This window comes from Pelobates fuscus, chromosome 10, assembly GCF_036172605.1.
Source record: "Pelobates fuscus isolate aPelFus1 chromosome 10, aPelFus1.pri, whole genome shotgun sequence".
NCBI lineage: Eukaryota > Metazoa > Chordata > Amphibia > Anura > Pelobatidae > Pelobates > Pelobates fuscus.
The window spans coordinates 63,652,401-63,675,875 of record NC_086326.1 but is presented as its reverse complement, the minus strand read 5'-3'; the positions used below and the strand labels follow the sequence as shown (position 1 = coordinate 63,675,875).

Here is a 23,475-nt window from a genome sequence, read left to right as displayed (position 1 = left end):
TACCACAGTATTTATGTACTGAAAGAGTCGTAGCATAGCCGTGAAGCTTGTTTATGCGTTATTGTTATTGTAATTAGTCTGGGACAAAATGGCGTAAACATATTATGCACATATTATGTAAGTAAGAGGTTATTGCTTAAAGAAACAGTTATGAAAAACAATATGTTCCATTTTAAACACCTTGTCAGGAAAAAGAGTTTGTTTTCCTGGCACTATAGTGGTCCTTTAACTCAGTACAGAAGTTGCCAGGGGCAGTAAAAGCAACAGTAAATAAATATGATGTGAAAATATAACATGTCCTATTTTAGAAGCATATGTAAAAGAAGCTGTTTGTCCCACGTAACGTGAAATCTCACTATTCATTTGACCATTTATTTTTCATGATAGCATTATGCAGGTACTAGTAGACCTTTATGAACTCATCTTTCATCTGAAAGGTTACTTTTGTCATCTGCTTCTCCATTCTGTAAAGCAACATTTTCTCACCTACTAGCCTGTTTAGTGATCTTATTCATGTATTTTCATGAATGAAACTATGCTAAACCATGTTCATAAATCCCAGAACAGTAGGGCAAGGGCAGTTAAGGGGGTTAGCACTCCAACAGTGACTGCTGGGACCCATCGATACCAACCAATGCTTTTCATGCCCAAGCAATAATATTAACTTATTTCCAATAAATTCGTTTAGGCTTTTTTTTTTTTTATCAGTTTTCTGTTTTTCAGCAATTATTATTCAATTCCTGACTTTATAACACAGTCTACTCTTTTTCAATGTTCCTGTAGTCACTTTACTCAGCTTGTCATCTTCCTATAGTCATACTAGCACATTGAACAGCACAGCAGGTTCAGACATTGCAATATAACATAACAGTCATGACTTTCGGTAAAGGAGACAGATTTGTTTTGTACGGCTGTTACTGCTTTTATTTGATAACAAAAAACAGAGAAATAAAAAAAAGAAGAAAGTGGAATCCATTAAACTGCATTAAAAAAAAGTCTTCATATTTTACATACAATAGTTTACTAGATTGTGCATGTTTTTTTTTTTTTTTATATATTTTTATTTTATTTCATTTATTCTACTGTGTTAAAGATAATGTATCCATCAATGTAGCTTCTTTTCAGTAAGTTCCTCTTTAATACAGCAATCTATGAGATTATTGCAGTTAAACTGCATTGCTTTTTTTGGCAGGTACCAATTAGCCCTCACAATCCTGCTTAATGGATCTGTCAACACCTGTTTTATTTATTTATTTCACATATTGCAGCAGGCAAAAATTATTCCAGGAACTCTTTCAGAATCAATGAACGCTTTGCAATTTTAAATCCATAACAGATTGAAAAACAGCATTTAACTCATTTATTCTCTACTCCTGTTTTTATTTACATGGAGTCAGATTTTTGTTATTCTAATGCGCTTAAAGGACCACTATAGTGCCAGGAAAACAAACTTGTTTTCCTGGCACTATAGTGCCCTGAGGGTGCCCCCACCCCCATGGCCCCCTCCCGCTAAGGCTGCAGTGGGAGGAAGGGGTTAAACACTTTCCTTTCTCCGGCGCCGGGCTCCCTCTGTGCTGGGGACTCTCCTCCTCCTTCCGACGTCATCAGCTGAATGCGCATGCGCGGCAAGAGCCGCACGCGCATTCAGCCAGTCCATAGGAAAGCATTCACAATGCTTTCCTATGGACACTGGCCTCTTCTCACTGTGAAAATCACAGAGAGAAGCGCGGAAGCGCCTCTAGCGGCTGACAGTGAGACAGCCACTAGAGGCTGGATTAACCCTAATGTAAACATAGCAGTTTCTCTGAAACTGCTATGTTTACAGCAGGCAGGGTTAATCCTAGATGGACCTGGCTGCCAGACCATTTCATTGAGCTGAAGTGGTCTGGGTGCCTATAGTGGTCCTTTAATGTAATTTTACTTAGCACTACTCACACATGCATTTTTAATAAATATAAAGATAATTAAATATTATATTAAAAATATTGTGAAGTTATGGTTCCCCTTTCAATTTGATTGAATTCCCTGCTCTTCGTGACTGGAAAATACGGTGAGGTGTAAAATATTTGCAGCGTTTCTTACAGCTACTTTCTGTTGAATTTTGCAAATGAGTTACCAATTCACCACAATTCCCTGATTATTGAATAACTCCTTAATCACCCCTTGAATCAGCCACTTGATAAATCATGTCCGTATTCATAATTAGGCAATTCTGGCTGAGATCCATTTAACCTTCGGCTGACAGTAAGGGCATAGGTGCAAAGCAAGCCAATCATTGACTAGCTTTTCTGGCATGCAGATTGTTGCACCTTGATTGTTTGATGCATTAATGAATATTTTTCTGGATCATTGTATGTTTTGAGTCTTTTGGGAGAACAGAAAATGATCACGTTGTAGTAGTTCTGTTACTGTACAGATGATTTATAGCATAGCATTCTTCACATTGTGACTGTTTCCTTCTAATTTGGATAATTAGACACATGAACTAGCGAGCTAGTTTGGGCATCAAAAAAAAAAAAAGATTTTTAAATATAAGTTCATATAAAGTATTGCCTTAGGATGACCTCTTGTGGTGCAATGTTTTAATAGACACACATCTGAAATAAAATACAAAATATGAACTTAGATTCTCATTAAATATTTTTTTTAAAAAATAGTAACTTTAAAACATACTATCAGTGGAGTGAGCAATGTGCTAATAAAGGGTAGTGAAATAGAGAAAATAAAAAAGTTGACTATATTTAATATTACTATCAAGTTCATTAGGGGCAGTCCAGGCTAGGATTTTCCAATTTATGTTTAATAGGATGTACTAACAATGCATTAAAATTTGAAATTAACCTTCCAAATTAATAATAATAATTATAATAATAATAAAAAAAGATACCTTTAAAGTTTTTTTGTGTGCAAATTCCAGCAAAATACATCATTAGCCATGAGCCCTCACCAGAAAGTAGCTTAGCCCATCAGGAACTTCTCATTCTGTTATATGAAGTTTGAACTGTTAGACATATTTAATCCAGCACACTGCAAGCCTTAAAGCACAGATAAGACACTGGCTGTCGAACTCTTTGCAGGGGTTAGAGATATGACATTGACAGACTTGCAGAAAAGACAACTTGTCTTGGTTTCTCACACCCATCAAACTGTAGGGCATGGTAATCCCAGCACTGCAGAGGTTAAAGTGTAGCGAGCTACATTAAGGGCTGATTAGCAGAAATCAACTCGCTCCTCACAACTGTGTGTTGTTGGACACTGCATGCTACGAGGACGGAGCAGAAAAGGATTTTCCAGCTAAATATTATCTTTGTATTTCATGGACTAAAGTTGCCAAGTCCTATTCAATATGTTCAACCCTTAGTTCAACTCATGCGGCTAGGTTTACAAGCCATGCACCAATAAATATATCTGACAGTGATGTTTAAACTAAAGCTAATAGGAAGGCCCAACTGCCTCCTATAAATATTCAAAATATGTAACTACTAATTACTTTGCTTCAACATAAAATCTAAATACGCAGTGCACAAATATATTTTCTATGAAAATCATTCACTGTTCAGTTATTGAACTGATACAGTATTCAAATAAAATCATCAGTCTGTATTACAGTGATGGTGGGCAGGAGTTAAGGGAGGAATTTAGACTATCAATAATATTATGTTAAAAGGGATAGGCTGGCAGCCATTGGCCATAATACCAAGCACAAACTAATCACCCCAGATCTTCATGCCTCCCAACCATCCTGATTCTGCAAGGGCAGTCCTGATTTTTGGATCCTGTCCCAATGATCTGGCTTTGTTCCCTGGTGTCCTGTTTTTGGGAAAACCAGAGAAGTGTCCCAGACAAGCATAGTACGAGTGCATAATAAGACATGTTTGTGCTATGTTCAGTTGGGAGGCATTGATATCTGTATGGATGGCCCTACTCATGGAGTAGGATAATGCAATATAAAGATTGGTCAGATAGAGGCTGCTGGGGCCTTAAAGTGTGACATAATTTATCCCCCTAACATTTATATGTATGATCTGTGGAGAATTATGAAAAAATTCACCAGAAAAACATTTTGTTTGGTAATTAATGTGCCAGGCACTCCATTTTGGTATTTTGCTTTGTGAATAACAGACTCGTCTACAATCTGTCCAACCAAGGCTGAGTACGGTATTTTGTTTATTATTGGATCAAGTGCATGGTACATTTGACTTCTTTATTCACTGTTCAGACCACACAGGAATCCTTGCATAGCTACTATATACCACCCATCTTCACTCTGTTACTTTCATTTTCTGTAGAGACAAACAGAGGTGGAGTAACTTCTGTCTGCAAGGTTAAAATGAATGCCACCTCTGTTTAGAAGCCAATGCGTTATTTTATTTACGTTTTCTGGTATGATTTAACTGTGCTCTCAACAGTTTACATGAGATCTTGAGATCATTGAGCGTTGCCTCAGCTGTGTCATCACACTTATCAAAGAAATTTATAGACTGCAACTTGTGGATGTCATCTGTCCTGATGTGGTTTGATAACGTTCTTCAATGGAAATATTGCCACTTGTCATAAACCTACTGCGTTTGTAGACTGAAGAACTCTACATGCTATAAAAACTGCAAAGAGTTTCAGCAGACCACAAACGTAGTAGGTTTATGACGAGAAGCCCAAATAGAATGTTTATTATCAGTATTTAAATCCTAATTTTAAATAGAAGCTATTAGGTTAGGTCCAAAGGCCAGAGAATTTGTTTTTACTTAACCTACGTTAACCACTTTTCGCAAAAGACCCTGAACTTCATTAACTATCTACCAGAATACATTGATAGATTGGGAGGATGCTGGTTGTTAAATTATAGTAGGGGATCAAAGTATGCATGTATGCAAAAGACACGTCTACACATTGCGTAAATCAATTTATGACCTTGCCACATTTATTATAACAAGATGTTTTTTTTCTCCATAATTCTTAGATCTAGGTTTGGTTTACGTGTTTTAGTCTTAAGTGCTACATGTCAACATTTCATTACTCTGAAATTACTCTGGGAACGAAGTTGAAATTTCTTTATTGTAGCAAAAGATGTGAAAGCCAGGACTGGGATGGTGTTTTTTTTTTTTTTTTTGGAATGGTTTTATATTGCATTTGTTGTTTTTGTTTTTTTGTTCTAAACCTAGAATAAGAAATTACATCTGTCACTTACTTTTTTCAAGCAGCATGCTGTTCATGGGTAGTGTTGTGGATGTAACCGCTTATTTAATAATGTGTAACATACTAAAACAATATCTTTGCCTTCAATAATTAAATGATATATGACAGAAGTACTCTCCCATTTCTACAAATAATTTCGAACGCTGGTCTGATATCTTGCTGGGTCCATGTGCTGCTGAATTTGGTGTTTTGACTAAATGATATATTTGCTTGTGCTGCTCAGGGATTGAAGGAGACTTTTCACCAGTGTGCATATTCCCTAAAAGGAACATTTTAGTGTTAGGAATACAAAGATGTACTCCTAACACTGTGCTCCTCCGCCTCACTGACCCCCCCCCCCTCCTGGCGATGTAAAGGGTTTAATAATCTTCTATTTACTTACTTGATTCCAGTGCCGGTGTTCTCGGGGCTTGATTGTGATCCGCCTCATCCGAAATCCGCGTATGGGGGGGACTTAATGCACACATGCAATGAGCCTCAATGCTTTCCTATGGGGTTTTCCTTGATGCTGGTTGTCCACATACAGTGCATGAGGAAGCCCAGCATCATTTCACTGAGTCAAACTCCGTGAAGCTTCAGGAAGTGCTTCTGGTGGCTGTCTGGGACACAGCTTCTAGAGGCAATCTTAGTACTGAAATGCAAACATTTGCAGTTTCTCCCACTGCATCCAGACCATGCAATGAGATGAAGTGGTCTGGGAGAATATCGTTTCCCTTTAACAGACACGTCAATAATTACTCCAGAGGGTATGGTACAAGGAGCGCCTTCAAACCCTTGTTTGTTCATTATAGCTGCACATTGCTGTAAAGATATGTCCACTCCTCCATTTTTTTACGTCAAATATTTTATCAAGGTTGTCTGTGCAGAAATTGTATACATTGCGTGAACTCTAAGTAGCCAGTAATAACAGAAGATTCATTCACACAGAAACATCCACATGCTGTGGCTTCTGGAAGCTTGATACCACATTTTATTTACATCTTTTAATGAACCTACTCATAACTGCTATTGGCTGGAATCACATTTAATTAGCCAAAGACACCACAGTGTGATTGATTACAGCATGTGTGCATGTCATGGTCAAAAATGAATGCGCATTCACACAGATTTCCTTGTACAATGATACTTAATAACTTAATACATGACTAAGGGCAGGTGCACGCTGGGTTTAGTGAGATGGGGAAGGGATTGCTTCCAAGTGCTGTAGTCAATATGTGAGAGTGTATGCATTTTCAACTGGGAGCCTGCAGGTACTGATTGTAACTCATCTGTCAATGTATGTGGTCAGTCACCATACGTGTACATAGAGACCTAGCAACCAGGAGAAGGTTAGGCATTAAAACTGAAGAATATCGAACAATCCTACTTGTACCACACAAAGAATAGTCCTGTGTACGAGATTCAGGGATTATTGAACCCCCAGCACGTACGTAGATTCAATGCTGCCAACGGGTCAGCTGGTATCTAGATGCAGTAGGAATGTTGAACACTTGCATGCCAGGCACAATGGTCCAAGAATGTATTTTAGAAATAGAATATAAACTAATATATTATAATATATTGTCCTTCCTGATCAATACGCAAGTCTAGTGATTACAATATGTACATTTCATTATGTTTTAGATGAACAATATAGTGTCATTAATTTCTCTAGAGATCTTATCACTTTTTAATTATAAAGCACCAGTGTCTTCCATACTACTGTAAAATAGGTAAACATACCCACAAATCATCGGTTACAAATATATTTAGGTGTCCTTGAACAAGAAATGATAAGGCTCTGCAGAAAGTTTAGCGTTCTAAGCAGTGTTTTGATCATTTTACACTTCACTCCTAAAGCCATTGTAGCAGATCTATATCCTGTGTGTGTTTCCAATATTCTATTGCTTGTGTGTTGATGAATGGTTGGAAAGTAATGCCCCCAGAGGCAGTATACAGTTTGCTTTCATGTAAAGAGTCCTATAAATCACGACAACATACATAGACAAATATAAAAAAAAAAAATCAAATTCCCAGAATGCCCATCTTACAGGCTGGCAATTTAAAGGGACATCTGTTAACACTTGAATAATAGATAAGATAATATTAGCTGATAGTCTTGTATTCATGGGCAGACTGCATTGGATTTATGACACAGTGTTGAAGTTTAGGACTTTCTGGGCAAATTAGAACAGTCATCTTTTTTATAGCGCTTGCTTGTAGAACTATATGACTGGAATATGTGTACTAAAATACAACTTTACACAGGCAATTAAAAATAGTTTTGTTTTTTACTTGATCAAGCCATTCAAGGTGAAAATAGGTTGGTTATTGACTTTAAGAACCAAAACTGCTATATCTTAATGTGTTTTGGTGCATAGGTCCCTTCCTGTTTTTGATAATGTAAAACACAGCTTTTTCCAGGAAACTACAATGTATATATTTTAACCAAAAGCATGCCTCTTGTGTCTGTAATAATTCACAAACGGAGGATACTGCACTCACACTCGGGAATCCAGGTGCTTATCAGGGCCAGGGTTGGCAAAACCCAGTTTAGTAGATAAAATAAATTAGGTCCCAAAAAAAGTGCAGCTTGATAAAGGCCTCTGTGTAGGCCGAAACGTTGCACTTCTTTTTTTGTTCCAATAAACCTGCCTTTCTGCAACAATCCTGGGCCTAATTTATTTTATCTTGTGTCTGTAAGACTGATAACCACTAGAGGCTCTACCTTGTTAAGATCTTTGATTTTAAAGGTCTTACCATGCTGCTTCATCATGCACAGCATGTTCAAAACAAATTCTGGCAATTCTCTACAAGAAGCATCGGTTTGGACCCGAGATCAACATACTTAACGATCTCACAGTAGGTGTTACGGCTGCAGAGCAGAGACTGTTTTTGAGCTAGATCATGGTTAAATAAAAAAGAAAATGTAAGCTTTTTTATTATTATTATTATTATTAATTGCTGAACTTAGAACATGATTACTCTAACATTAAACAATAATATATTTCTATATCTATCATTAGTAATCTTTAAAGCATATTAAAAAAATGGTTAACAAGGCAGTAACGTATAAATAGAACATTTTACTTTATCTTTCTAGGGATTTTAGTCATTGCTTTAACGTGTGAGATATACTTATTGCACTATTTGTGATTCAATTCCCTATTTTCGTTGCTCATTCTAAAAATGTCTGGGAGGTAAAATCATAAATGTAGCATTTGTTGCAACAAATATGACCTCTGCTATGTTTTATGCATTCCTCCTCTGGTGTGTTCTCTGTTGGGAGTAAAAGTGCCTTAATATTATACTCATAATTTTGCCTTCGTGCACAGAGAATATTTTTTTTTTTCTAAACTGCTGTGTCTATCAGGTAGTTGTTTTGTAAAAGGCTTAAATCTGGAAGAAAGGTATTGCAGTTCTCCAGGGACATTTCTGTATGAAATGAGCATGTCTGGTACCTATATTAGACAGAGCGGAAACCAGCGATGTATGTATTCATTTCCCCAAGGCAAAGTACACTTTTTTTTAATCACCAGAAAATGGTATACACTACTACTTTGACAGAACAGCAAAACAACTGTTAACGTGTTGTTTTTTTGTTAATTTTACAAAATCGGTTTTATTATTTCAGTGTTAAAGGAATCTCTTGTTCATAAGGTGAGAAAGACCTAGTTTAATCTGCAACTATTATCTTCCGCAGATGATAGGGTAACAAATTTATAGATTTGCACATAAAAATAAAATACTCAAAATTGATTGCAACTGAGCCACTAGATCAGGGGTTCTCAACCCAGTCCTCAAGGACCCCCTACCAGTCCAGGATTTCTGTCATATTTCACATGCCAGGGTCCCTTTAAATATCATAGGAATTTAGCATGTTGGTCTGTCTTGATTTCAAAATTATGTGGAGGTATTCATGTTAAATTGGGATTTAGGTGATTATGGTGTTTAGAGTCCTTGGGAACAAGGTATCACACCACTGATAATATTGGCTGAGGCTCTCTGCTAAACAGCTAACCATTTAGCAGTGAAGCTGGACCTATCACCCATAGTCTCCAGGTACCATAGCTACTTCAGTCCGTTGAAGTGGTTGTGATGCCTACAATGTCCCTTTAAGTTACTGTAGATTTTATTTTTACATAGGTTAGTAGACAGTTAAACTGTACAGTTATATATGTGGTATATAGTATTAATTGACCTACCGATTTCCAGGGTTTTATTTTGTTTTATTGAATGTTAATTTTACTTTTCAAATTGGCAACATTTGCTCAATTCTAATAATGCTGAAACTCCTTTTGCGAATTTAATGATAAACTGTATGGATACACTACGTTTAGACCCACTGATGATAGCTCGTGACTGCAAAGACTATTTGTCTCTCAAAGGAGTGAGCTGCTGTTCATTTATGACATATAACGGAATGCAAGTAACTAGAAACACACTAATTTTACTGATCATATGTTCAAAATAAATATAAATTTACACTTTAAAAACTAAAATACTACTATAAAGTGTCATCACCAACACATCTATGTAATGGACCTTAACAATAAATAAACAGTCAATTGCGATTTTAAGATGTGCTTTGTATAACATTAAAATTGGCATCACTTTCAGGTGTCCTTTTAAAGATAAGAGAAAAATATTTTAACAATTTTCCTTTTCATTTAATTTATAATTACATTCTGCCTGTGAACAAGCCATTCCATCGCATATATAATCAGCATCATGGTGACATTTGTTGACCATGTAATAGAACCATCATTTCCTTATACTATATCTCCAGACATACATACCTTAATATATCATTTGCTGCACTGATAAACACATCTTTCGAGTCAAACATTTCCCATTGAAACTTAATGGGCTGAAAACACATATAAAATATATAGTTGTATGTAAATGGATTTCTAGTTCAGAGTATTAATGGCAGCCAGTTGCAATAAACCTGCAAATTATTATGGGGATATGGTGTTGGACTGGGGAGCTATAGCCCACAGAGAATTAATACTGCATATTACGATGATGATAAGTGCCTGTCTACTCTATCTATAAAATAACATGTTGTTTGGAATATTTATCCGGTAAGATGTTATGACTGTTGCCTCTAGTAATTAAGGGCTGCCCTTGTTTTGATTTGAAAGTCACTCTTTACTAACACCACATCTGTGATAAAGCATGCAGTTTCCGTATTAGATAACTATGAGTAAAGTATATGTTTGTTTTCTCTAGATCCGTCAGTTCTTGTCTGATAAGGAATATATATTTTTTTGGTTATCTTCAGGAATAAATCGTGGTTATTACATTAGGATTTCAAAGTTGAGATGTAATGTTGGGTCAAGGTCATTTACTTCAATGCACACAGTGATCAATGTACAAACATGTTATTTTGTTGATCAGAATCTTAAAAGGTTACAGACTACGTAAAAACAGTACTCTCGGAAAATATGTTCACTTTGTAGTTTCAAATAGTCTACAAAACAATCCAAACTTTTAACTGCAAGAGCACAGAATTTATTGAATTTTCTAAGTATCAATTTTTTATTTTATTCCTCCTGCAAATGTGTTTATAACATCGTCAACATACCATATTATTATTTTATTTTAATTTTTTTTATTTATATAGCGCCAGCAAATTCCATAACGCTGTACAATATGGTTAAATTTTTTACTCCACTATGCTGGAGTCCCTGGAGTGTAATCTTAGGTACCACACACAAGAATGAAGACAAAATACAAAAAGTCACATAGAGGACATGTGATCTAAACTAGGGATTTGCATGGAAAAACATTTTGGTTCGGGACTTGTTCGGTTCGGGACTTCGGTAATTCGGGTAAGTGTAGGGTTAGGGTTAGGGAAGGATTAGGGGTAGGTATAGGGGTAGAGTTAAGGATTGGTTTAGGGTAGGGTTAGGAATAGGGTAAGGGTTACCCTACCCCTAACCCTACTCCAACCACTATCCCTACCCCAACCCCTAACTCTACCCCTACCCCAATCACTAACCCTACCACAACCCTATCCCAACTCCTAACTCTACCCCTACACGAACCCTTAACCCTAACCCTACCCCAACCCTAACCCAACCACTAACCCTAACCCAACCACTAACCCTAACCCTACCCTAACCCTACCCCTAAACCTACCCCTACCTCTACCCCAACCAGTAACCCTACCCTAACCCTACCCCAACCCCTAACCCCAACACTCTCCTGTTTTGCCACTTTTCAGGAATCCAAAGCACTTTGGCACTTCTGAAATTCGGCACTTCTGCAATTTGGTTCGGTTCGGCATTCCGAAATTCGGCACCTCGACAATTCGGTTCTGTTCTGCATTCCGAAATTCGGCACTTCAGAAGTTCGGCAATTCGGACATTCGGAAGCCTCCGAATGTGCAAATATCCGAAATTTGTCCAAATTTGCATTCGGAACGAATCTAATTGCACATGTCTAATCTAAACAGTTGAATGGCCTTGTATGCACATCAATGTAACCAGGATCTCATAAACAGTTGACTAAATAAACTATGACCGGGGGATCTTGGAATAAACAAACCGTAACACAACAGTGGTAAGAAAAAAAAGACTAAAATTTACTGAGTATATATTATAGCCAAAAACAGTAAACTTAAAGAACAAGAACAAAATCCAAATACGTAAATATATGTTGAGGCCAGGATTGACCTTGGCACTAACAATATGGTCAGTAGAGTTGCAGTTATCCAGCAAAAAAACACATGCAGTGATAAATAGCTTGGGAAAGGTACATGTGATTGTTCATAGTTGCAAATACATTTTGCTATGGACACTTGCCAATAGAAGTGGGACTTTCCAGGCACGTGCATTCAGAGTCACAACAGAAGACCACAAAGACAAATATAATCAGTGTACCATACTGAAAACAGGATAATACATCTAAAAATACATGATATGTGTGCCTTGTGGTTGATACACTGCAGTCAAGACAGAACATAAATTGTTATAAAAAAAGTCATGTTTGCAGGAGGAAGTTTGGATGTGATTAGGAGGCTGTATAATATCACTGGTTATTGTAACGCTGGTCACACGTGTTTTGAAATGATGAAATTGAATGGTATAACTAGAAATGTGCTAAATGCAAGCTGTGGTGGGGGCACCAATGTCTTATATGGTGTCCACATTGTATTAATAACTACAAAATGAGGTCAATCATGTACAATTTAAATTACAATAACGTAACAATGGAATCTACAGTGCAGAATAAGCAGCAAAACAAATAGTCCAGAGTCATGCAGAGGAAGAAAGGTTAACACAGTCTATTAATGTTTATTACATTGTGAATAGCATTATAAAATAAACAGATCTCGGCAAAGATTCAACGTGTTCTACAGTAAATAATATTCAATTGTGACCATACAATTTAATGCACAAGCAGCAGGAAAATTTCTATCAAGTTACATGTGAAATTGTCTTTTATTAACAATAATGTGTCTTCCTGTGCAATGTGTATTTATTACAGAATAGTTTACAGTTGAATAAGAAAATAATAATAAAAATAAATCTCAAAGTGGTCTATATAATGGACACAATTCAAATAATGGCAATTTCTCAAAAAATATACTTGATGATATCTGTGCTTGTAATGTAGATGTTCATAATATAGCTTATGAAGGACGGCAAAAAAGCACAAAGAAAATGCTTAGCATATTTTGGAAAAAACGTACAATGAAATCTCCATTGTCTGGCATATTTTAATAATAATCTAGAAGAATTAAAGAGGCACACCAGCCTGGGTGTGAGCCATTTTTTTGTTTATATTATGCATTAAAATATTGAAAAACAACCATTAAAAAATAAACACAAATTTCAAAAATTCTCTTTGTTAACCTCACATATCAACCGCCTTGAGCTTTTTCGCACTGCAAAAATTTTCTTGGTTAATGTCTCATTCTGGTTTTGGAATTTAAACTTTGGGTTTTTTTTTTTGTAGTTGGAGGGCTGATTAGCAGTTATGGTACTTGGAATGGTTTTCTAGATGATTGGATGTTAGCAAGTCATCAGGTAAACTTGAAAGTTAATTAGCAGGTTTGGCTTAGAGTTTGTTGAGACTATGATGACATCTAGCCCGCTATATCTGTATTGCATCTGTAGATGTATTGTCTAACATGCACATTAACTGCATAATGTATGTTAGCTCTGTTACAGTGCATCCCTAAGGTTCCCTCTGAAAAACTGTTGAACTACAAGGCAAATGCTAATAAGGAAATCCTCTCTTCATTTATTTTGTAGACTCACTATGACTGTGGCGACTACATTATCAGACAAGGTGCTCGAGGGGATACTTTCTTCATCATCAGCAAAGGGCTGGTAAGTTCCTACTACCTCTTTGAAGGCTAAGCTTTTTTTTTTATAACAGTAATAATGTGCTGGGGGAATGGGAATGCCAATCACATATACCCTCGGAGCACTTTAAGTTTTCGGTTTATTACACTTAATTAATGCATTTGAGCCAGTGGGTTTACTTATCGAAAAATAAAAAAACATTGAAGGGGGAAACACAGGTCAATAAATCTGTAACTGTAACACACAGTAGAATATGGCGATATAGAACGTTTAGATTATAGTATGATTATATAAATTGATAAATTCCACAGTGTGGTTTAATTTGTACTAGCTCTCTCATTGCAGCAAGGTATTGTGGTGAAATAATAGAATTTCTTTTAAATCTAGTACCTATGTGTCAATATGTTAGACCCTTATGTGATTCCCCACAATTTGTATTTTTTTTCCCCCATGTTTATATAGTCATGAGAAAATACAATACACATGTAATGCCGTTTAACTGGTCGATCAGTGTCATTAGGCCCAAAGCTATTTAACAGCCCACACTAACATTGCCTAATACCCCCAAAATTGCCATTTTTCAACTATGTAACAACGTAACATTTTAGAGAAGAATTTAGAAAAAAAAGGAAGAAAGACAATCTGTCCGTAATGGGGTGTTAAAGATCAAAAGAAAAATAACTAAGGGTGCTCCTAAAAATCTCAAAGTTACTTTATTGTAAATATCAAAAAACAAACAACAGACAGACAAACCCTTACTGCGACTACCTGACTAGAGAAATTATTATATTTACAGTAGCTGTTAACTCAAATCTAACTAGTCAGCATGCAATGCTGAGGTTATTAAATAAATAATAAAAAATAAATATATATGTGTGTGTGCATATATAATTCCAACTAATAACTTCGATAATCTTGCAAAGAAAAAAAAAACGAGTGCTATCTTCAAGATGATTCTTTTTTTAAGGAGGACCTTTTAATTCTGACAAACATTAGACTAATGAATAAAACATAAACAAGTCTATATGCAATGTTAAATTATTTAACCCGATCAAGCAGGTTTTGAGTTATTGTTATTAATAGATTTCAAGTTACCTGTCACTGAACATATGCTATTGGTAGTCTGGGCAATCATCCAACATTCACAGAACTGTTTCAAGATTTGGGCAAAGCAAAAATCAAAGGGATGAATGCACAGCATGATATTTATCGCTGATACTTCTAGACTTGACTACAATAATCACCACCTCACATCACATGCACTAGCTATATATAAAATATGTTCACTGATTTGAAATAAGAAAATGATACACTAGTCTGAATGGAATTGGTTTGTTGGCTTGACTAGCGGGCAAATGCTGTAACTACATTTAATAAGGTAAAATTTGAGCAATTCCTGGACAAAGTGTTAAATGTTGAAAGAAAAATCTAAATAGAATTCATTATAAATACATAAAAATGATTCATATTTGCTCTTATACTCCCATTACTCCTGGAAAGCAGCATTGTCTGTAGTATTCATTGGCTCAATAGAACAACACCATGGGAACTAGGAATTTGTTCTAGAAATATGATATATAAACTATATATATATCTTAAGTCTATCTAACAATTTAAGTTTGTTTTTGAATATTAAACAGGTTAATGTCACACGAGAAGATTCTCCCAGTGAAGACCCAATATTTCTTCGCACTTTAGGAAAAGGTGATTGGTTTGGAGAGAAAGCTCTTCAGGGGTGAGTACATAATTGTTTATAGATTTAAATTTATATGGATTTATGAATATAAATCGATACACGTGCTACAATAAAAATTATCTACTTTCAATATACAATCTAAAAACGAGCTTCCTGAAATACTTCATGATCAGAAATGAAACAAGACTGGTTCCTTTTAAACAGAATGTCCATGTCTATCTTCTCTTGTTTCAATTAGTTCTTCAAATGTTTTACACACAGGGCATGCTTTGAAATCTTTTGGGTTTGTCTTGACCCACTGTAGACCTTGACCAAAATGTGTTATATTCAAGGAAGAAAGAAAGGTTTTCTCTTCCTAAAATTGGCAATTAGATGCCTCTTTTCTGGCTTGCCCCATCTTTGTAACTTTGTATCACTGCCAATTTTAAGAGAGCATAAGTGAAACACTCACAAATTATATCAAATTACTTAATAGATTTCTGTTACTTTCACTCTGCCAATTAAGCCATGATATGCATTGGTGAAAGAAAATATCATCTGATTATGACTCCCATAGTTGTAGGGTCAGAAAGGGTTAATTACAACATACTATCCAACTTATGCAAAAAGGAAAAGGATGGACACATTGTATCTCAAATGGAGATTAGCAAAAGCAGATGGTTTATGCATTATACTGCCAATGAGCTAAGCTCTGAACCTCCACCACTTCATGCTCTCTGTAGTAACCTGGGGGAGTGGGGTGTAGCACCCCGTGGACACAAGTTAAGTCAATCCCTGTTGCACTGGTCATGGTGCTTGGAGTATTTCTTTAATGTTAGGGGAGCCCTGTGATATACATGTACCTGTATGGATACAATTAGTGTCTGCCTTGAGCTTAGGACCTTGTACTGCGTTGTGACAGTCAAACAGGGCATTGCAAGGAGTAATTGTGAATGGCATCACCCATTGTGCAGGTCAGGATTTGAAGACACGAGCTGTTCATTGAAATTGCATTTCTAGACCTCCCTATTGATCTCTCTATATATCTGTGCTTTGGCAATATGACTGTTAAAGCTTAATTTCTTCTGAGGAATGTATGTAAGACACAAACATGAATTTGTATATCTACTAAGAAATACCAAGACCAATGAATGGTCCAGATTCATATGGCTTATACGAGGATTCACCACTTTTTGTTGACTGTTCCTTGATTTTTGAAAGTTATCTCCTAGGGCACACTGACCTAGAAATATTCTGTATAAATAGGCCTTGGCCATGAAAACACTGGATTTGACCATTTAAATGCATTTTTAAATTAGATGTATCTCACAATGGCAGCACAATAATTAGAAGCACTTGACATTACTGTCATAAAATGTCATATAGTACATTTTAGTAATTTTGTCTCTTACAAATAAAAGTACATTTTCTGTGTAAATATTTGAGAAATCGAGGTTGCTCTGTAAAAAAAAACCTAGTCGTAGAATGCCAGACATATCAATTTTATTTATGAATTCAACTACTTAATATACCTCTAAGTAGATATATAGAAAACATAACTGAATTTGAGAATAATAATCTTAAAATTATATCTCCTATTTTTAATTTTTTTTTTTTTTTTGTACAAGCTTGCAAAATGATCTGAACTATGTCTTGTGGGTTTACAAAATAATGGATCAAGAATGTATTAATATCAAGAAGAAATATAGGTTTCATTGTTCATATGGATGGTAAATTCATTCCAGAAGCAATTTTAAATTACATCTTATAAAGCTGCATATGTGAAATGTATAAGACAATATGTTAACTCAGTGGTTCCCAAACTTTTTAGGTTCAAGGCGCCCTTAATGTTTCAATATTTTTCCAAGGCACCCCAAGTCAAAAAAAATTCTAGGTTGTATATATGTATAGCGCTGTGGCATATACTGGGCCCCTAAGCTTGGGAGGGGCACTGGTAGATTATTTAAAGAGACAATCCAGGCACAATAACCACTACATTACATTGTAGTGGTTATGGTGCCAGTAATGCCGTAGTTTAAGAACAGGTTAACAACTTACCTGGGGTCTGCCGGGATTGGGTCTGTAGTGTGTGTGTGTGTGTGTATGTATGAGGGGTGCAGTATGTGCATGTGTGTACAGGGGGGCAGCGTGCGTGTGTGTGTGTGAGGGATGCAGTGTGTGTACAGGGGTTTATTGTGTTTGTGAAGGATGTAGTTTGTGTGTGTGTATGTGGGGCAGTTTGTGTATTAGGGGTGCAGTGTGTGTGAGGGGTACAGTGTGTGTATGGGGGTAGTGTGTGTGTATGGGGAGGTAATTTTGTATATGGGGCAGTGTGTGTGTATGGGGGGCAGTGTACGGGGGAGCTATTGTATAGGGTGGGGTCTGTGGGGGTAGGAGGGCAAACTAATAAATATATATATATAGATTTTTTTACATTTTTTATTTAGGTAAACGTGGCAACACTCTTAGCTCGCGAGAGGAGAACCCGGAGGAGCTGCTGGATAGAGCTCCCCCGGGTCCTCTCCCCCTCCCTTCCTGCAGGCTGTCAGCAAAGTACTAGCAGGCTGGAGAGGGAGATCTCTGATCTCCCCTCTGGTCCTGCAGACCCTGCAGGGGAGAGGGAGATCTCTGATCTCCCCTCTGGTCCTGCAGACCCTGCAGGGGAGAGGGAGGCACAGTTTCCGGTGCTATCATCATATGATCATAGCAGCGGGAAAATAACCCACGGCTCCCCTGTGTGCCCATCACAAAGCACACAGTTTGGGAACCGCTGTGTTAACTGACACCAGTATTTTATAACCATTCTCCCCATCCCTACGGTTATTATCCTGTGCTCTATTTCTTCAACTTTCCCAAATGTCCCAACTATCCAACACGACAAATCAATTATCAATAATTACTTTTTATGACATGCAAGCAGATATGAATAACAGCACGTGATCAAATCTCACCATACTGCTTGCATGTCACATGTACTGTATTTCAGGGTAGAATATACAGAATATTAAATATGGTTCTTTGGAAAGCTCTTAATAATAACACATTTTTTCAAATATAAGCAGCATATCCTCATGTCATTATAACAACACTACCTTGAGCGTTATGTCTTCTTCTTATTTCTGCACCAAGCAATGAGGAAAGTGATCTACTTTAGAGCCTTAGAAAATGACATTACTAGTAGCAAATAAATAATGCCCGTACTTAAGTGAGTGTTCCATAGGGACACTAGAAAACCAATTAAATTGGACATAGAGCTATTAAGCACTTTATTAAAGAGCTATAAAAAACTTATTTGGCTCCCTCTTGATTATCTTTTTGTAAATTATCTTGAAAGAAGAAGAATATAATGCTGTAACATCATCAATGATAAATAGGTAGGGGACTGTATTAAGTCACTGCTGGTTAATGAAAAGACTATAAGTTTCCTGCTACAACTGTGATCTCTCTCCACCCCTCGGTAAGGGGGCATTTAAATATATTTGACTTACTATTTTATTTTATTTTATTCAATACTGATATATAGTATATGACATATTTTTTTGCAGAGAAGAAAAATGATCCAATTGCCAAGTAGAAAGTAAAAAAAAGTAAACAATGGTGTTTGTGGACTACTTCATACACAGTTAACCAAAACTTTAAGCTTATAGACTAGCTAAGCAACCTCTGAAATTCAGTAGCTGTACTGGCTTTTACTACTCTAGTAAAAGTAGGGTATAATTTTTCTGTAGTCTTAAAGGGACACTATAGTTCCAAAACAACTCTAGCTTAATGAAGCAGTTTTTTTCTACAGATAATGCTACTGCACTCTCCTTGCTCAATTCTCTGATTTTTATGAGTTAAATTACTTTTGTTTCTAGTTATGCAACCCTAGCCACACCTACCCTGGCTGTGATTCACACATACTCACACATTACTTTAATTTAACCTCTGCTCTGTAAATTGAACTTTAATTACATGTAGGAGGCTCCTATATGTGCTAGCAAGCTATTAGCAAAGTAGGAGATAATACATTCAAAATTAATCAGAATTTGCAATAAAGGAAGCATAAACAGGGCAGGCCTTAGGCCTTTTGGCGCCCTGTGCGAAAACTTCTCACAGCGCCCCTCCTGGTCACACCCTTTTCCTGGCCCTGTTAAAGGGTAAGGGAAATACAATATCTATGCCAATATATCTGATCGGAAAATAGTTAAGTTGGAGATGTTTTCCAGTTTAGCTGATTTGCCATAGGGTACTCCTTACTATGCCAATAAAGTAGATTCAATGTTTGAGTGGTGCTCCTCATCCACTTGTGCATTTTTTCCTGACCCTTCTTGTGTCTCTCCTAATCCCCACTTTTCTCCTTGTGTGTCTCTTATTTCCTTTTACCGTCTTGTCTGTAAGCGCACTGTTACATGTTGTGTGTCTGTTAATCCCACTTAAATCTTGTATGTCTTAACCCTATCTTCCCCCCCCCCCATATAACTACACATTCACATGCATAAATACCTGTACATGCAATCACATACATGTATGGGCATAACCACAGTCACATGCAAAGACAAAAAAGAACAGTTACATATATAGACACAAAACACACACAGTCATACTGTACACATCAATATCAAATAAACAGGACTGCACTCCAGTCACAGAAACACCTGTAAACCTGTAAGGAACATTTGTTTTGAATGACATATAACGCAAAAAGAATGCAGTGCTCCAAACTATGGAGGCCGCCACATATCCAGACATACATAGTACACAAAACAAGAATGTCTAGAACATTGAGTGCAATGTTCTAAATCTTGATATCCTTTCTAATGGGATGTTGCCTATGGAATGTTGTGTTATACTCCATGGATTGATAAGGTAACAGATTGTGACTCAAACATTGTGCTATGTCCCTTTGAAAAGGCTGTCAAGATTTAAAACGCTCATTGCCTGGGGTTTCTTGTTTTGTGAACTACACACTGAACACAGACACGGACACAAAAACATGTACAGTAATCACACACTTATGTCCACAGTGCATACCCAGACAGTCAAATACACACAGTCATATGCATACCCTATCAATCACATTTTTACACAGTATAAGTAATAACAGTCACCCATTATCACATACACACCGTTTTTACAGTCATGTACACCGGGCGACTCTAGACTGTATTTTTTAATTCAAAGTTTCTATGTAAAATATTTTCCTTATTTTAATTTGCTGTATATGTATTGTGGTGTATGCACCCCCTTCATAAAGTACATACGAGTGCTTAACCATTAATCCACATACAAATCCACAGATCACATCTCACCAAAACATACATTGGCACACATACATACCAGGTAATTTACCAAAATGAAGATTGTCATGAATTCTAAGCAGATTTCATATTTGGTGCCAAAATAGCTGGCTTTGAAATTCACTTTCCTGACAATTGTCGTTTTAGTGAAGATTCAAGCTTGTCAGACAATCATCACACAGGCAGCCTCATATATGCACAGAAACACATCTACACACATCATCATGTACACAGACACAAAACACAGTCACAGATATACACACATTAACACAGTTAGATACATTCATAGACACATAAAAATAGTCACATATATAAAAGACACACAAAATAACAAACATAGTCAGAAAATCACAAACACAATCACATAAATACATAGGCTCACAATTGAGGGTTCAGGGTCCCACACATACACAGACTGATTATATATAGCATGTTCATGGGTGAGTTAATAGAAATGGGGTTCAGATGAGGGTATATGACAGACAGTATAGGTAGGTGTGTTACACCAGCAGACTAATGCTAACACCACCTATACTCAGCAGCTTCCTTCCCAGTCACAGACTGGGGGAGTTTCTGTCGCTGGGAACTCAAGGCTGTATTTCAATGAAGCCACTTAGTCTCCTACCTTGTCCCAAGCTGCCTCTGCTTCCATATAGTGCCCCTTCTGTCTGGTGCTCCTCTGTCCCTGGTCTCCAGTGCCGGCTTCTGGTGGGCTGGAGGTGAATCGCAGGGAGTGCTGATCATAACTTCTCCCTCAAGGTTCTGGCGCTGTGTTGAGTCAGAGCACAGGCTGGGAATCTCCGAGGCTGCGCTCTGACTCACTAACCGAGCGCCGGAACCGCGAGGGAGAAGTTATGATGATCTGGCTGTAGCTCCTGCTAGGTGCACCACTGGACCATCAGGGAGTTGTTTTTCATGTAATAGGATGGACTCCGCTTGCGAGCTGTGTTGGCTGCCAGAGCGCCCCTTGTTGTTATGGTGCCCTGTGCGACCACATAGCTCGGACACACCAAAGGCTGGCCCTGAGTGTAAACATTAAATGAATCTTTACAGGAAGTATTTAGGAAGGCCTTGTGAGTCACATGCAGGGAGGTATGACTAGGGCTCAGTAAGCAAACTCCTAATTGGCAGAGAATTGAGCAGTGATACTGCAGTGGCATAAAATATTCACCGCAACTGCTTTATTTAGGCTAAATCTGTTTTGGTGACTATATATCCCTTTAATTTAATGCAGGTTATTAAAGGAACACTATAGTCACATAAACAACTTTAGCTTATTGAAGCAGTTTTAGTGTATAGATTATGCCTCTCAAGTTTTACTGCTATTTTGGAGTTAAATCACTTTGTTTCTGTTTATGCAGCCCTTGCCACACCTCCCCTGGCTACGATTGAAACAGCCTGCATGGAAAAAAACAAAAATTGAACTTTAACCACATACAGGAGGCTCTTGCAGGGTCTAGCAAACTATTAACATTGCAGGGGCTACGGAAATCTTAATTAAACAGAACTTGTAATAAAGAAAGGATACATTTTAGATGACTTTTTACAGGAAGTGTTTAGGAAGGCTGTGCAAGTCACATGCATGGAGGTGTGACTAGGGTTCATAAACAAAGTGATTTAACTCCTAAATGGCAGAGAACTCAGCAGTGAGGCTGCAGAGGCATGTTCTATACACCAAAACTGCTTCATTAAGCTAAAGTTGTTTTAGTGACTATAGTGTCCCTTTAAGGTATTCATGCCTGAGCGCTGATAGGCTGATCTAAACCTGTGTTTAATACTTGGATGTTTTCAAGCAAAACTATAGCATTCCATATACGCTCCATTATCTCATAATGTTCATCAGTAAAGCTGGTTTAAATTAGCTTCCTTCATTTGTTTAAATGAGCTTTGTATTTCTTTATATATATATTTTAAATCCATGTAGTTTTTCATTTATTTGATATTGTTCTCCTTTTTTGAATGGTTTGTTACAAAAATTCAGTATATCTTTTGGAAGAACTTAATTCAGTAGTCATCAGTTCAAAGCTCTCTGCTTTGCTAGCAACAAAAGAACAGAACAATGAATGAAACATGAAACAATTGCTAGGCTGATTGAATTGTGCTGCTGTTTTCTTGAGTTGTTTGAATATTATAAGTTTAGAGTTACATCATGTGTAATAAATGTTGGGAAAGAACTTATGCGTCTTCAATATGCCACAGTGAAGACTTTTATTCCTTTAAATTTTAGCATATTTACAACAAAATGTCTCTAAAAGAGACGGTAAAAAAAAAAAAAGGGGGGGGGGGGGGAAGCATTGTTTTTACAGCCAAGCCAGATCACATTTATGTGTCTGCTATATACCCTTTATTGCTAAGCTAAAATATGAAACATTTAGTGCAGGATTTTCTTAAAGTGATGATCCAGGCTAGAGATGAACACTATTTTATAGATATAATGCAAAAACATAAAATAAAAATAAAAAACAACAGTAAAAAGATACTCTAATGGTTTGCAGCTTTCAGCTATGAGCTCTGCCAAAAGTTGTGTGTAGCTGTAATCTGTCATCCTATTATAGTTCTACCATTGTTTTCAATTGAAGCTGAATATATACATTAAAGGGACCCTATAAGGGACACTTATCATTAGTGTAATGATTAAATTTTTGTGTTTAGATGCCTCAACTGTTTCAACTGCTCAATTTCCTGCCATTTAGGAGTTAAATCACTTTGTTTCTGTCCTTGCAGCCCATTAAGAATGTATATTCATTAAAGGAACACTATACTGTTAGGCAGGCCCGGACTGGCCATCGGGCAAACCGGGTAAATACCTGGTAAGTCGCGATGACCATGGGTCAAGGCCACCAGGGAGATCAGAGGTTCTCTCCTGCCGGCCCATGCAGAGATGGCATTATCCAAGCAGCACACCTCTCACACACACACAGTACCCTTCACACCTCCTCACACGCACACACCACTCACACACACACAGCACCCCTACATAATCCTGGATCCTCTATACACATCCAAACCCACATTCATACACTAGAAC

The 23,475-nt window shown here is 36.9% G+C and overlaps 1 protein-coding gene across 2 annotated transcripts in view; it reads left to right on the top strand.

The window, feature by feature from the left end:
- PRKG1 (protein kinase cGMP-dependent 1) overlaps positions 1-23,475 on the top strand; it is a 927,484-nt gene that overhangs the window by 761,258 nt on the left and 142,751 nt on the right. For both annotated transcript variants that reach the window (XM_063435055.1, XM_063435054.1), the window contains exons 6-7: positions 13,440-13,517; positions 15,134-15,228. In XM_063435055.1, coding sequence (XP_063291125.1) covers positions 13,440-13,517; positions 15,134-15,228 — 173 coding nt within the window. The remainder of the gene's footprint in view (positions 1-13,439; positions 13,518-15,133; positions 15,229-23,475) is intronic.